General features: G+C 31.6%; 2 protein-coding genes across 2 annotated transcripts in view; both read right to left on the bottom strand.

The window, feature by feature from the left end:
- Window positions 1-4,936: 4,936 nt before the first annotated feature.
- On the bottom strand, window positions 4,937-10,170 carry LOC139493474 (transcription intermediary factor 1-beta-like). The gene is made up of 2 exons (XM_071281881.1): window positions 9,330-10,170; window positions 4,937-5,574 (listed from the first exon to the last, which is right to left on the bottom strand). Exons 1-2 carry the CDS (start codon window positions 10,132-10,134, stop codon window positions 5,054-5,056), a joined length of 1,326 nt encoding a protein of 441 aa, XP_071137982.1. The 5' UTR covers window positions 10,135-10,170; the 3' UTR covers window positions 4,937-5,053.
- A 6,279-nt stretch (window positions 10,171-16,449) lies between these two features.
- Window positions 16,450-16,904, bottom strand: part of LOC139493470 (protein mono-ADP-ribosyltransferase PARP14-like) — a 55,642-nt gene continuing 55,187 nt past the window's right edge. Inside the window, exon 22 of the mRNA XM_071281877.1 lies at window positions 16,450-16,880. Coding sequence (XP_071137978.1) covers window positions 16,585-16,880 — 296 coding nt within the window. The 3' untranslated portion in view covers window positions 16,450-16,584. The remainder of the gene's footprint in view (window positions 16,881-16,904) is intronic.

The raw sequence follows: 16,904 nt of genomic DNA, 5'->3' as shown, positions 1-16,904 counted from the left end.
TCAACAATATCCAATGACTACCGGCTGTTATTTTGTACTAATAAATAGGTCAAGACTATATAAATGATCTACAATATCCAATAACTACTGGATGTTCTTTTGTATACATACTAATTAAAGACTACCTGAATGATTTAAAGTATTCTAAGTCATGTGTATCTTTTTTCTTGCAATTACAATTTTCTAAATCAAGAATACAGACTACCAGTATCCTTTTCAAACCAAATGATTATGACGATCCTGTTGTAACAAGCTCTTATACTCCACTTGTCCTATAACATATGACTTCGCATTCTTATTTTCATTGGGGTTTTTTTTGGAATGCGAAGTGTGGCACATTGATAGTAAAAACAATTATCTGAACTGTAAAAAGAAATAGTAAATAATGCTCCCGAGGTCATATGTTATAGGACTAATTACCCCCATACTAATTAAATACTAGTAAGTTACTAGTGACAGAAATATTTAAGTTCCTTGAAGCTAATTCTATTTCTGTAGAGTTACACAATAACATAATATCGTTATGCTAGTTTTATTTCACCTTGAAGATTAGACAAATAGGGATACTCCTTTGATTTTTTATTTCATATCAGTCAGGGTGCTTTATATGAAACTTGAAACCACTTCTCTGCCATATTGGTATTTTATAACAACTCTGCCCATGACCTATATAATTGATATTCATTCTTTAACCATATATCATAGTAAGCTAGTTTTTTTTTGTACCAACCCACCATCTTTCATGTCAAATTTTTGTCTCCATTTAAGTTTATGCCATTGAACCATCGTGGTATTAAACACAATTCAAAGTAATTATGCTGTTATAGTGGGTCACCATATGTTCAACTTGGGTGGCATTCCAGTTATTGAAATTTATGTCAGATTAGAACAATAAACTAGACCTTTAGGAATGGATCTCACAATTTAATATGAAGCAATAGTATGCGACCCCTGCCCAGTAACAATTATAAACAAGCTTGAAGGGATACATGTCAAGCGGCAAAATTTATCACCTGAGATTACAAGTCAAGAGAGGATGGATACGTCTCCAAAATGCTTGCCAAACTGGAACTACAACAAGGCGTTGAAGCCAAAGTTCGTATTTATGTAAAAAGTAGTTGAGGGGCTGCTTCATGCTATTGAACCAGACGAATTCCTTAAAAAAGCATGTCCGAAGAGAACCATAACTGCCGAGAAATTCAAAGAATACCAAGCAACAAATCTTGTGGAAAAGCAAGTGAAGAATAACTCTAACTGTGAGTGTATTGACATTCCACCAAGTAAAACACCGTACAATATTCAAACTCATCCTTTGTAAGACAGTAATCGCGTCGAACCAGCTAGACGACACTGTTGTGCACGCATCAAACATAGAGAGCTTCAAATCTGTTCTCAAAGCCCGCCAATAAATCGGCGGCGCTCTCTCTAACCGTTGTATGAATGTCACGAAATAGAAGTTCCTTCATAATAAAAATTTCCAAAAGAAAAAAATATATTCTGGAATGATAATACCACAGGAATAAATATTACAGTATATAGTCCTATTAAACGGAATAAATGGTATAGAATATTTGTTCCAACAGAAATACATATTATGACAATGTTTATTACAGAGTTTCCATCGGAACTTCTGTTAGGTGGAACAAATATACGTTCACATTAAAACCAGTATCGATATCTACAATGTATTCACATGTCATACACATACAGTCTGTTACAGACTCTGCTGCTGTAACTTTGTAAACAAAAATTGAATCGGCCCTAGTCTGCGTCGTTAACCATTAGCCCGATGCCTCAAACTAATATTAAAACTTTAGCTCTGACTAGTAAACTTTAATTATCGTCAGTCCGACCGGACTAGTAAGAAATATAACGTCCTTTCTATGTTATTTGAACATATTTGAAGTTTTAGATCGTCAACTAAATGTGTACGAACGTAACGAGGTCTAAACTATCAAAATCGATAATTATACATTTATCCTGAGAAAGTGAAACAGAAACGTAAACCAGTCGCAATATTTTCCGATTATTCTACTTCGATCTGTCTTATAACTAGTAGAAAGTGGACCAACACGGACACATTTTATTTTCTTATAATAAAGGCAGTTGTTTGTAAAAGGAAAGGACTATCAATTTTCCCCCCCAATTAATTATATATTTTTAATGTTTTAACAATGTTTTAGTTTTACTTCACATAATCAATAAAGTTATAATAATAGATTTATCAGTACCTAATTTAAAACAACATCGTGTTGGTACATTTCGATCATTTTGATAATAAGAAGGACCGGAGACCATTTGTCATCAGACGATTCATACGGACCGCGTTGGTATAACCGTATTGCTAATTTCCGATTATTCAAAACTTCATAAATCTGGATAAAAACCAGTATATATCCAATATTATATTAGTGAAATTGAAAATTTAAACTATAACCCCCGGTTGAAAGAAATTGAAAACATTATAAAAACTTGGACTAATCAAATACTCTCACCAATTGGAAAAATAACAGTGATAAAAACACTTATAATATCAAAATTAAACCATCTATTCCTGTCCATACCTAGTCCAAATAGCACAAAGCTTAAACATTTTACTGAAAAAACATTTTCCTTTATATGGGATGACAAACCAGATAAGTCAATAGAGACACCTTATCCAAACCGCAATGTTCAGGAGGACTAAAAATGATAAACATTGAAAACTACATAAAAGGTCTTAAATTAACCTGGATACCTGGATATGAAGAATAAATAGAAATAATTCAAAATTAGTAAAACTATTCCTCTATTCAGAAAATTTGAATTTTTTGGAAATGCAATTTCTTGGTCCTTATAAGAAGTTGAATAATCCATTTTGGAAAGAAGTATTTGATGCTTGGCAAGATCTTCAAAATGTACAAAATAACTCTCAAATCAAAACATGCCCTTTATGTAAGAATGATGGAATAAAGATTAGTAACCATTCAGTATTATATAAAGATTGGACAAAAAAGGGATTTGGCTGATCAATGACTTGATACAGGAAGATGGAAATTTCATGACTTTTGATCACTTTAATAATGTATACAATATAAAAACTAATTTTCTCACATATCAAGGTGTCCATATATATCAAAATTATGGGAAGACCTTAACTCTTGGATATTTGAGAATATAGAAATAGAACTAACTTTAGATATTGATTTGGTTTTTTTTTTTTTTTGGTATTTTAACAAAAACCAATAAAAATGATATAAGAAACTTAATACTTCTGTTAACAAAATTCTACATCTATAGAAGCAAATTATCTATGGAACAAACCAATATAATAGCACTTAAAATATATTTAAAGGAAAAATTGATAATAGAAAAAAATATATTCTATAAAAATAAATTACTCAGTAGGGCAGAAAACTGCTGGAACCCCTAGACTCCTTTACTATCATAAAAACAAAAAACAAATAGACTCCACATATAATGTATATATTTCATATCCAAACAGCCTCTGGCTTAAAATCATTATCTGCAATGTATCTAACTATATTATATATCTTCTTTTTAGTCTATATAACTATTATGCATACAAATGTGAGTAACTTATGTTCATGTGCAAACAAGAAAAAAAGAAATTTAATATAAAAAAACAATATATATATATATATATATATTTTTTCAAAATCTGTGCATTTGTTATACAGATAATTATGTTTGAAAATCTTAATGGTAAACTTCTTTCTTTTTGAAATCAGTCAAATTACTGACAAGGTATATTTTTTAAATTTTTTTTCAAATATTGAAAATTGAATGTATAATACTAACAAATACTAACAACTGTATAACTATGTTGTTTACTAATGTTAACGAGGCCGGGATAAGGTACCGGTAATTGATGTTTTAAACTAACAAATGTACAGATTTCAATACAATAGGATAAATTTAAAAAAAAAAAAAAAAAAAAAAAAAAAAAGTATCTATCCAATAGATGTAAAGTTGATTCCGACTTCTACTTTTTTTAAAATGGTTGTTAAGTTAAAATGACAGGAAAGGCTGACATTATTTCGGAGAATTATTTTGTTTAGCGATTGCTGATCATTGGTGTGTGAAATGTCCAAAACCATGTCAAAACGGATCTATTTGTTTATTACGTAGATAAAAGCAAAAGCTTAAATAAGTATGTAAAATATAACAAAGGAAAAGCTCAAAATACCATTTAATAACAATAAACATATGAACAGGTCAAAATGTTTTATTCTGTAAAAAAGTATGTAAACTGATTCCCGGTTGATTACTACAAAATAATGAGAATACAAGCAGATTGCAGTTTGTATGTAAAATAGTAAATACGAAACGAAGCGCGGTTGGCCGAGAAAGGTAATGGAAAGTTATTACGAAACCAAGCGCGGTAGGCAGAGAAATGTAATGGAAGTTCAGGTCAGTAGTATCGGAAACATGCCGCTGAAAGCGTCATTTTCCAAAAAGAAGGAACAAATGAAGGGTTTATGACTGTTTTAAAGATAAAATCCATTGAAAACTCAATGCAAACTTTTTATTGACAATACAAGTTTTCAAGATGCTACGAATTAGGGAAAAAAACTGTCATTATGGACAATAATTTCAAAAAGGTTTTCACTGACGATTTTTGTTAAGTTTTACTCCTTTGTAGATCTTATTTTGCATATCATTAATGCTAATTTAACTTTCTGTCTATTTCTTTTTTAATTTCAGGATTAAAGGTAATAGTGCAAAAATGTTTGTAAAATCCGTCGTTTAAAGTCTATAACTGATAAAAGATGTTGTCCGACAAAAGAAATCGGATCTGGTCATTCTGAACATTTTTAACCTTGTCAGATGTTCTCTCTCTTTTGTGGTTTAGCAGCAGTCATCAACATATTTTTAAACTAGTTACCGTATGGATTATTTGGGCTACGTTTTGTTAGATTTGGCCCCGTCTAGACACATTTTGTTACGCTTAAACTTTATTCTACTCAAGGTGCCAACTTCTTTATTCAAATTAAGCTAACCGCCGATGAATTTGGTTATTCTGTGAGGTTTCTTTTTCTTTTCATAAACTTTATTTCCTGAACTTTTGTATAATACCAGAAACCTCTTTCACTGCTTTTTCATAACCAACAACAATAATTCCGTAAGCAGGTGGTTTCTCAAGCCTGACAGTAACATTTTCTGAATCTGAAACGATAACTTCCCGTAGTTTTTTCAAGACTACACTCCAAGCTTCCTGTTTTATAGTATGCTTCATAATAACCAAGGCGCCTACACGTGCACTTAATTGCTTTCTGATATCCTCTTCCCAGGACATTGCAAGTTTTCTACAGTTTTCTTTTTCTTTGGTTAAGGTACACTCTATAACAATCTTAGAATCACTTATGGATGGTGGCCATATTATCCTACCATTACTGAGCTTAAGCTGTTGTTCAAGCTTTGCTTTATATTGTGAAGAATTGGCCAAGAATTGAACTTTATTTATGTCAATGTCTGATAGAATTAAAGGTGGCAATGATTTGAACTTTTGTAATCTACTATCTTCTTTACATTTGTCAATGATATGGGACCTTTTGCAAGCCAGTAATGCATCTAAAATAATAAAAAAAAAGTAACTGAAAAGTAAAATCACAAAAATACTGAACTCAGTGGAAAATCAATTCGGAAAATCCATAATCACATGGCAAAATCAAATAACAAAACGCATCAAAAACGAATGGACAAGAAATGTCTTATTCCTGACTTGGCACAGGCATTTTCAAATGTAGAAAATGGTGGATTGAACCTGGTTTTATAGCTAGCTAAACCTCTCACTTGTATGACAGCCCCATCAAATTACATTATATTGTCACCGATGCGTGAACAAAGCAAACAGACACAATAGTTAAAAATGTCAAAAATAGGGGTACAGCAGTCAACATTGTGTTATCATCTTTTAATAACTATAAAAACAACAAATGTAACGATTAAGCACTAAAAGGCATACATCAAATTAACATCTTCATTTTGATTATATTATACGACTTTATTTGTCTATGTAAAATGCACCCATCAAGGAAGGAGGGTTTTGAGTACTGGTGTAAAATTTGCGCGTTTGAAATTCGCACAGGTAGACAAGAAATAATTTTGTCGTTCAAAGTATGCCGGGATGCATAAATACAGTCACGCAAAATAGATATAACAAAAACTGACTGAACAGTATAAAGTAATAATAAATAAAATAATAGTGTGGTTCAAAGTATGACGGGATACATAAGTACAGAGTCACGTCCAATGTATATCACAAAAAAAGTGGGTTAACAGTAAAATTACTATTAATAAATAAAATAATTCTGTCATTCAAAGTATGACAAGATACATAGGTACAGAGTCACATCATAAAATAATTTTGTCGTTCAAAGTATGATGGGATACATAAGCACAGAGTTACGTCAAAAAAGATATCCCAAAAAAACAGACTAAACATTAAAAGTAATATTAATAAAGACAAATAAAAGAATAATATAACACGTTATTAAGATGATAAACAATGTCAGTATGCAAAATCTATACTTCAAGACCATCGTGTATTATTTGCGAAGTTGATACGGAATATTTATCAACAAGTTCTGGGTACCTTCCGATGAACTTTTTTAGAAAAAGGACGAGACGTACTTTGACATACCCCTGGTTCATCAACTTTCTGCTCAGACACTGGTGACGTTTTACAAAGTCTGAGTAGGAGCTGCAAGCTCTTGAATACCGAATAAGTTGGGAAATGTATATTCCATATGCAGGTGAAGTTGGTATATTGCTACTAAGGTGGGGGAAATTGATAATTTCAAAATCAAAATCGTCTCGTTTGTCATAGATTCTGGTACTAAGATGACTGTGTATGTCAAATTCGAAGTATAAGTCTATAAATGAGGCGGAGGAAGCCGTGTCTGTTGTCTCTTTAATTTCTAGTTCTGGTGGATATATTAATGGAACCCAATCAGAAAAGTGCGGATTGTTGATGGAAAGAACATCATCAATATCTCTGAAAGTGAAATTAAATATACTGGCTTCTTTTATCTTCTTGTTTATGACAAGTATCTGAAGGAATTCATATGAAAATAAGAAGAGGTCAGCAAGGAGAGGCGCGCAGTTCGTTCCCATAGGAATGCCGACAATTTTTTGAAAAGGTCTACCTCCAAACTAAACAAATATGTTGTCGATAAGAAACTCCAGCATACTGACCACTTGTTCTTTTGTGTAGCATGTTTTACCTTTTGTTTGTCACTATTAACGAAATATGCCTTATGAAATCCCAAAGTAATACATTTGTAGCGTATGCTACCATTTTTATGTTGAAAGGCATTGTGGATAAATTCTTTTATGCGATTTTTCAATTTCACATGGGGAATGGTGGTATACAGGGTTGAAAAATCAAAGGTTTTGATAGAACTAATTTCAGGAAAAGACCGAGATTTAAAATTGTCTAGAAGTTCTTTAGAATTTTTAAGAATCCACATATGGTTTATACCACTACGCGAGTAAACAGTTTCAACAGTTTTTGAAGACCCTCTTTCACTGCGGATAGAATTTTAGTCAATCTAATGGACAATTCTTTAGTGGAACGTGAAGATGAGCCAGCAATATATCGTTGTTTGTACGGAATTTTATGAAGCTTTGGTATCCAATACAAACAAGGTTAGTCCTCCGATTTGGTGTTCAAAGTAATGTTTATTGAAGCCATGCAGGACTTATGATTTGCTAAAATCTCATCCTTGTCAAATGATATGTCTTTGTGTGTGGGATTACCTGAGTGTTCCTTTATACCCAATTCTTTTACAAGACATTCGTAGTAATAGGATTTACATACGAAGACAATATTATTTGAAGCTTTGTCCGCAGGAACAACAACATACTTATCATGAAGAGATGATAGACATTTCATGGCCTCTTTGTCTCTGAAAACGGACTTTGGTCGATCGTTCACACAGTTTTCCAACTTGTGAATGCGACGTTTTATCAGAGACCTGATAATTTTAACCCATTCTGACAAAGTGTCCAGTTCAACATCTTCTCGCTTAGTCCATGCTCTGGCGTAGTCCTCAATGGAATCCATAATTATTTTGAAGTTATGGTTCCAATTGATGTGTTGGGGTTCTCTAAACTTAGAACCATGAGAAATCACCTTTCGGAGATTTTCATGTTGGATTATGTTTAGATCTCCAGTTATAACATGACCAGAGGGCCTGTAATTATAAGTGGGAACAATCACATGTCGGAGGGTTTTTTAAGTATTGTTCTAAGTCAAGGTCCTGCAATGCTTGTTTATAGTTAAATATTTTAGGTGCAATGGTTTTGGTGTAACTGTAGGATACAATAGGAACAGATTGATTTTGAAAATAAATAGGAATTTTAAATGTTACCTCCTTGTGATGTAGAACGTTGCCGATATTGATTGCATCATTCCAAAATCAACAGGAAGAAATTTCCACTTTTCCTCATGTAAAGGTTCCGATCTTACTGGTTTGAAAAGACGGAAAAGAGCTACATCACAAATAATACTGACTAGTCTGTATATTGCAGAAAATGTATTGGTGCCTCCTTTGTCAAGTGCATAATCTCTCAAACGTTTTAGAAAATAAACTGGCAGTGAAAAGAGAATAGTTCTTATGTAATGTAATCCTAGTGGATGATGAAGATGTGAAAGAAGGTCATCAAAGCTCCCAGAGGGTGATCTAGATTTGGAAGACTTTTTTTTTACATTAGGCCGATGGTAATGTTTTTGCCCATGACTACGTTGTTGTCGTAAGGTAGTATTAAATAAACTCATTACATTAACATCACTGCAGGCAGGACTTGACAAATTTCCTACTCCTTTAATATTGTCATTGCAACCATATGGCATTGCAGTCCCTAACTCCCTTATCCAGAAATTTTCTCTATCTTGAAAAGATATATTTTTGAAAAGAACAAAAAAAATCAAATTCTATAAATTTTCAACGAAGGAGATTTCTACACACATCTTTCCAGATACTGTTCATTTCTAGCATGAAGAACTATTTATCTTTATATTCTTTTACATTTATTGTTCCTAATACTAACCGACCATTCAGACAAATAACTGATTAGCCCTTTATATATATTCAGTTCTACCTTGCTTCTTTCATTCAGATGTAGATTTGTTTTATATTTTGTTTAATATCAACATAAAGATGTGTTGTTTGATATTAGAGTTTAGAAGATTTGTATAGCCTATATCCCACTTCATACGAGACATGGATGGACATAATCCTGGGTTAGTAGGTGATATGATCGATTCCAGACATTTCAAGGCCTTATACATCGTGATTAAAGTCCTAATATAACGTTATTACCTGCTTTGGGTATCACCACGCTTCCTATCATTTGAGTCAACGCTTTCTCATTCAACAATCCGTCTTCGAATGATAAAGCAGGAAATTCTACGTCTGACTTTACGATGTCCAGCATAGATTGCATGGCCTCTTGAAGTGATTGGCGTGAACTTAATAACATGGTGTCTCCCTTATTTTCAACAGCATTGCTTAACATTAAAATAACACTTTCTCTTCTGTCTTGTGCATCTTTTAGAAAACGTTCTTCATCGGTTTTCTTTTGTAGATTGACTTGCTGTTCGTATTTTACATCAGCAACTTTGTCACATACAATTTTGTCAATAGCGTTCTTTAATTCATTCCCTTTCTCATTGATTTCTTGTACTAAATTTTGGTTCATTATCAAATACTGTTTAGTTTTCTCGTCAAGGTTTGCTCTCTGTTGTGCAATTGATCGAACTACGTTATTCATCTGTTCTATATCGTCTTTAAGATCTGTTTTAAATTTGAATGCTGCCTCACTTGTTAAGGTGAAATCATGTTTCTTATGCCTTTTCGGAAGGCAGATCTTACATACAAGCATAGAACAGGTAGTGCAATAATAAGTCATATTCTTGTTGTGTTCTTTGCATGTTAATTTCTTTTCTTCCGGGTTTATTTGTCCTAAATCTTGAAATACATGATTTCTGCATGATTTAGACTTCAGATGAAACTCTTCACAGGTCTTACAGAAATACTGTTCACAGTCTGTACAATATCGTCTTCCATCATTAATTTCACAAATTTCACACTTTTGTAATGGGACTTGTGCCATGCTGGTCGCCATTATAGATATACATATAGTTATGACGTGTTAAGATTACCCAGCTATCGATTATTTATTTAAGAGGTATTTATTTCTGAATCAAGTACTAGTATAAATAAATATGAGAAGGGATGTATGAGTGTAGATATGATTACCTAGTATAACGTCTATTAATAGATGGTTTAAATTGACAACTACAACTCCTGGTTTCTTTGAATGTTTAGTTGAAATAATACATGTTCAATGTGAAAGTTAAAAAAAACTAAAATGTAAACATCAAATTATCATATTATAATGTGATAAATATATTATGCTGTTCTTTGAAGATAAAACAGGACATGAATCAAGTTTATAAATTAGACGGAAGCACTTCTGCACATGCTGCACTTAATGCAATATAGGTGTAACTTTTATAATGTTACTAATACATTTAGACAATACGATACAGTTATAAGGAGTTTAATGATGTTGCTGACGGAAAATGTTACTTTTTGTGAACGTCAAAATGTGAAATATCGGGAAAAGATACATTTTTAACTTTACTTGTAAACGAGTTCATGGACCCCTCTTTCTTAAAATGACATGAGTACGTACGCAGGAAGTTTATTCAAATAAGAGAAATGTACAGGGCAAGAATGCCGTGTTTTCTTAAATCGTGAAACATTGATTTATTTTTAAAAAAATAAAAAAAAATACAAATGTTAAGCATCAATTCTTACGTAAAGAAGATTTTCAAATGTTTTTTACAAAAATCTGCTCGTGTTAATCTTTTAAGCAAACATGTCAGGTATGTCTATCAAACGGAAAAGATTATAAAAAAAAAATTAATTTTGAGTAAATGTGTTATATTTCAACCCATCTATCTTTGCGTTATTATACTATGACAAATTTGTGTATTCTTGTCTTTAATTTTTCCTTAAATGCAAGGTCTATATGCCATTTTGTATTTCTTTGCTACATGTTTGTTTCTTTTTTTAGTGATTGAGATTATAACACAATGTTGACCACTGTATATTTAACATTTGTACATGTCTGTTTGTTTCGTTAACGCATCGTTGTCAATATAATGGAATTTGGTGCGACTGTCATACAAGTGAGAGGTTTAGCTAGGTATAAAGCCAGGTTCAATCCACAGTTTTTTTACATAAGAAAACTTTCCATTTTAAATTTTCCTAAGAGTTCAGTATTTTTGTGATTTTACCTTTAAAGCAGCAAAAAGGTATATTTTTTATTACATATTTGAATTGACTCAGTGGATAATAGCTTGTATGCAAATATACGCAAAAACTCACACAGGGATGAAATATATATCAAATGCCCTAATCATCGGTACACATTTCCTCCGATAGAGTTTTTATACTTTAAAAAAAAATGTATTTGTGATCTTGTTTTCTCGCTACAAATGACAATAAAGTCAATGTTTTTAAATTTTTCTTTAGAAATCTTCCCTTAGTAAATGTGAATATATTAAGGGCATACGATAAACTTACAGTGGAGGTTATGAAGTTGTTAACATAATCTTTATTGTCATATGAACCAATTACACATGTTTGTGACAAACTGAACAACAACAAAAAACTAACATACACTCATACATACATGTATTATATAAATATGTATATATCAATTGTTGCAAATATATAATATAGTGACAAATCAAAATACAAATTACAACATATTAATATACCACAAAACTTTTAACCATCGGTAGATCAAGTGTCCTCTGTTCTCAGTTCCATTCACTGTTTTAGAAAGGAACCTAAACTTTGTACCTGTTGATAATTTGATTTGATTGAGTATATACTGTAGTTAATTTTGTTAGTGCAATTCATAAAGTCAGGATTTTGAGAAGAAATTTCAGAGAGGTAATTATTTCTTCAATTTATTTTTATCTCGCAATGAAAGAAGGAGTGAAATACATAATATATATGTAGATGTAGACGAAACGCGCGTCTGGCGTACTAAATTATAATATTGGTACCTTGGATAACTATAACTTTCATAGGGCGAAAATAGAATAATCTAAGGTTTTGTGGTGCTTTCTAATATCTACCTAATTCAAGTTCCAGACTATGAACACATATTCTAAATTTAGTAATAAACTTACGAAATTCAAAGTTAGAAAGTCACAAATAAAATTCTGTCTCAGTATCTGTTTTGTGATCTTTGTAGAGAAAAAGTTTATTATGTTCACTTTAGTTTTCAATATAAGTTTAATAGAGGTTTTTATTTTTAATAGAAATTCCTACTCTGATAACATTTTTCAGAGATTTGACTTCTTTAATGGTTTTACATGAGGACAACTTTTTGGGATCATTTATCTCTTTAGGGATAATATCGTTGGCATATGTATACCAGGAGTATACATTTTGAGCATCTAACATCTTACATATTTCAAATGATTCATTTAAAAGATGATTAATATCTTAGAATGTAGCCTTGCCAAATATAGTGAAGACTGGACTCTAATCGAATTAATGTCAAAGGCTGCTTTTCGCGACGTCAAACTGTGCCAAGCCCATATCGGTAAAAGATTCATTCTTTTATGATTTAAAACTGATTTAACGTGAACACGAGTACATAGACCCCTCTTTTTTTAAAAGAGAGACCAAAGATACCAGAGGGACAGTCAAACTCATAAAATAAACTGACAACGCCATGGCTAAAAATGACAAAGACAAACAAACAAACAACAGTTTACATGCCACAACATAGAAAAGTAAAGAATAAGCAACACGAACCCCACCAAAAACTAGGGTTGATCTCAGGTGCTCCGGAAGGGTAAGCAGATCCTGCTCCACATGTGGCACCCGTCGTGTTGCTCATGTTATAACAAATCCGGTAAATAATCTATTTAGGTGCTGCTGGAATGGTGCTTCTTAGAAATGGAAAGTTCACAATTGGAAAGCTGAAATTATCTCTTTTGTCGTAAAGTTTTGTTTTCAACCGACCCTCATTATCTTTACTGTATCTATTGTATCCTTTATGTCTAGTTCGATGGGATAGATGCGTGCAACATAGTCACCAAATTTTGAAATATTTAGTGAATGAACATATTCTATATAGCGGAAAGTATAGTTAACGGATATTGCTAACTTCTTATCTTTCTTCCCAAGAAGTTCCTGTATGAAGTCAGCCGCATAATTATAAAGAAACAAGTCGGCAAGAAGAGGGGCACAATTGGTTCCAATTGGAATGCCGACAGTTTGTTGAAAAACAAGTCATCTGAACAAATGTGTTGTCGATCAAGAAATCAAGCATCTTGATAATGTCAGTTTCAGAGAATTTTTTGCTTGAATCAGAGTGATCCTTTACATAGTAGGATGTATCCCTCCCCAAGACAAGATATTTGTATCCATGTTGAACATTCTTTTTTTTTAAACAAAGCAAGACCAACTCTTTCAATTTGTCTTTTAGTTTGTACTGTGGAATACTTCTGTAAAGTATAGAAAAGTCAAATGATTTAATACTATTGCAAGATAGAGAGTTAGATTGTATGTACTCTAAAAGATCTTTGGATTTTTTTAGTATCCACATCTGATTCACCTCTAGAATAGGCAGTTCCACAATGACTTTGAAGCCCGTCTTTCATTGCTGATAAAATAGATGTTAATAATTTAGAAAGAGGTTTCGTGGAGCACTTGGGAGACCCAGCAATACACCATTGTTTGTTAGGACACTTATGTAGTTTCGATATCCAATACAGTAATGGAAGATTCAGTTCTTCATCTTTAGTTGAAAATCCAAAGGAACATAGAACAGACCTATGATTATCCAGCATTTCCACTTTTTTTCAAAGTGAATTGTCAATACCTAATTCGTTTATCAAGCAGTTAATGTAATGAGTTTTACACACAAAAACGATGTTGTTAGGGGCATTTGGTTTGATAACGTATGAAGATTCTTATACTAATTTTAATGAAATAGTTAATCAATGTTGAATTGTTTTAATTTAATGAATATACTGCCAAAAAAATCATTGTTTCCCTAAAATCCTGAAACTTTGTTAAAAACAACTATTTCCAAATAATTGTTATACATATTGAGAGCATATTTATGACGAAGATTTTCAGAATGTTTTTTTTTCAAAACTCCGCTTGAGTTAATGTGTTAAAATACAAAAACAGTAAGATGTGTCTATCCCCAGGGTAGAAATAACCAAAATTAGGAGTAAATGTAAAATATGACCCCTTTTCTCTGTTAAAGCAGCACATGAAGGTGAAAAATAACTTGTATGCTAATTTTGGTCATCGTTGTAACCGAAACTGTATCGTATGCCCTTTATCGTTTTATCGTTTATTTTTCTTTATTCAAATAAATATTCTACACACTAATTTGTAATGCCTCAACATTTGCAGATTTTAAAGGATACAAATATTTCAGATCTGATTTTTAATATTAATATTTGATTTGAATTTTTTAAATTTACTGTAAATATTAATTTGATTTTATTTTTTAAAATTTACTGTAAACAAAAGTATGAATTATTCTAAATACAAAGTGTTTTCTTGTCCCATGGATAAATAACCTTAGCCGTATTTGGCACATTTTTTGGAATTTTGGGTCATCAATGCTCTTTTTAAACTTTATACTTGTTTGGCTTTCTCACTATGTTGATCTGAACGTTACTGATGAGTATTATGTAGATGAAACGTGCTTCTGATGTATTAAATTATGAGCCTGGTACCTTGATAACTATTACATGTAGCATGTCGAAATAAATTATTGTATTGTTTATCTGTGTATTTCTCTGTCCTGGATGTTCTAACATTTATTTGTACTGAAGTCCTGTCATGTAATGATGTCCTGTTAGTGATATATTTATCATTGGCATATCAGCACGAGGTTTTGCTAGCCACAAAACTAGGTTTAACCCATCATTTTTTCTTTAAATGTCCTGTACCAAGTCAGGAACATGGCAGTTGGTATCTTATAGTTCGTTCCTATGGTTGTTACATTGTCATTTGGATTTTTGTTGCACTTTAGTGTTTCTGTTGTTTCGTTGTTTTCCTAGCTCTTATAGTTGATGTGTTTCTCCTCATTTTTAGTTTGTAAACCAGATTTGTTTTCTCTCAATCAATTTTTGACTTTTGAACAGCAGTATACTACAGTTGCATTCATTTGATTACATTTTATATAAAAATATGTCAGCTATAATTCATAGAATTTTTGCAACCAACTGAAGACGTTCTGTATATTAAAATATATCTTTTCACCAATTTAATGGAGAAGGTATGATTTGGGGACAAATTAGCACCAACATTATTATTTAAATGTAGATCAAACTGGTTGACCATTAGAAAATTATTCCCACAGTAAGTGTATTTTTTGTTTATCTATTCACTTACAAAAATAGTTTTTTTAGGTGACACTTGTACTCCATTTAAATTTAGCCAAAATGTTCTCCGAATAAGCATTAATATAATTCTGGTCAAAAATCTAAAAAATCTAAAAAATCTCTAATATGAAATCTTATCACAGTAAAACTGTGTAATCAAGGTTAAACTAATATTGACATTCGTCTGATGCTTAAACAATGTGATTGATAATATTATCATGCATGTAATGAATTATGTAAGTAACAAACCTCACTAGAGCTGTATTTATCTTTAGATTTAAATGCTAAAACATTAAGGACGTTTGCTACTCAGTTTCAAAATAACAAGCTTTTCATAACACTAGAATATATTGATAGAGGATTATTAAAGGAAAACAAAAGAGCCAAAAGAAATATAAGTCAATGTGCTTGTTTTTCGAGATATTAGCCATTGAAATTTTGGAGGGAAATGTTCTCTCTTAATTTTTCATAGCTTTATCATTGATACGATTAAGGTCTCCAAAACTATTAAAAAATAACAAAGATTTTATAAGACTTTTACAGATGGCTTATAATTGTACATTTATATGTAAAAGATGTAAAAAAAAAAAAGAAGAGAAATGGGGGTCAATGGGCAAAACTTTTTAATGCATTCAAAGGGATAAAACCAGAGGATTACGAAAATGTGACAAAAATTCAAAACATGACAAGCAAACATCCTTAAATAACGAAAATTACAATTCCAAGAAAAATTCAAAAAGGAATGTCCTTTAAACAAAAGGCAAAATCAAAAGCTCAAAAACATCAAAGAATGACAATCAACTGTCATATTCTTTGACTTGGTACAGGCGTTAGTTATGAAGAAAATGGTGGATTGAACTTGGTTTTATAGCTAGCTTGGTAATGGTGCTACTACACAAACTTGAGTCATAAGCTTTAAAAACTTGTGATGGAGTATTATAAAATCATTTGTGAATATTTGAACAATTTTGATCATCTTCTCTATAGATTAAGATGTATTTTCAAAAATAATTCTTTATTAGACAATATTAAAAAAATATATATAAATATGTCATGTATGTACACAATCGTTCATTTAGATCTTCTAGAGGAATTTTGTAATTCAGCACAATGAATTGAAGATAAGACTCAAATCAACCTCTTTTGAATGTTACAAGGTATTCAGGAAAAGCCTGTGAATCATGGAAAATAATATACATAATTTGATTATTCATATCATTAGTTACTGAGTCATATAAAATATGACTTCCAGCAGCATTAGGTTTGGCAGGAGGAACTCTCATTCCACCTTTGCCATTACAATATTCTCCTGTCAGTACTCTACACAGGTACATTCTCTTGTGTCCACTAGGGTCAGGCTTAGAGTAGGTGTCTTGAATTGAATATCTTACTTCAACCGCAAAATAAACACCAGCTCCAAATGCAACAGCTGAAAGAAAGAGAAACTTTAAAT

The sequence above is a fragment of the Mytilus edulis genome, chromosome 10, assembly GCF_963676685.1.
Source record: "Mytilus edulis chromosome 10, xbMytEdul2.2, whole genome shotgun sequence".
In the NCBI taxonomy this organism is placed as follows: domain Eukaryota; kingdom Metazoa; phylum Mollusca; class Bivalvia; order Mytilida; family Mytilidae; genus Mytilus; species Mytilus edulis.
The sequence above is the reverse complement of the archived record's forward strand: the minus strand, read 5'-3'. Positions and strand labels throughout refer to the sequence as shown.

Coding starts and splice junctions, on each gene's coding strand:
- LOC139493474 (XM_071281881.1), bottom strand. CDS start 10,134: ATGGCGACCAGCATGGCACAAGTCCCATTACAAAAGTGTGAAATTTGT. Junction 5,575..9,329: donor CGTGGTGATACCCAAAGCAG/GTAATAACGTTA, acceptor TTATTATTTTAG/ATGCATTACTGGCTTGCAAA.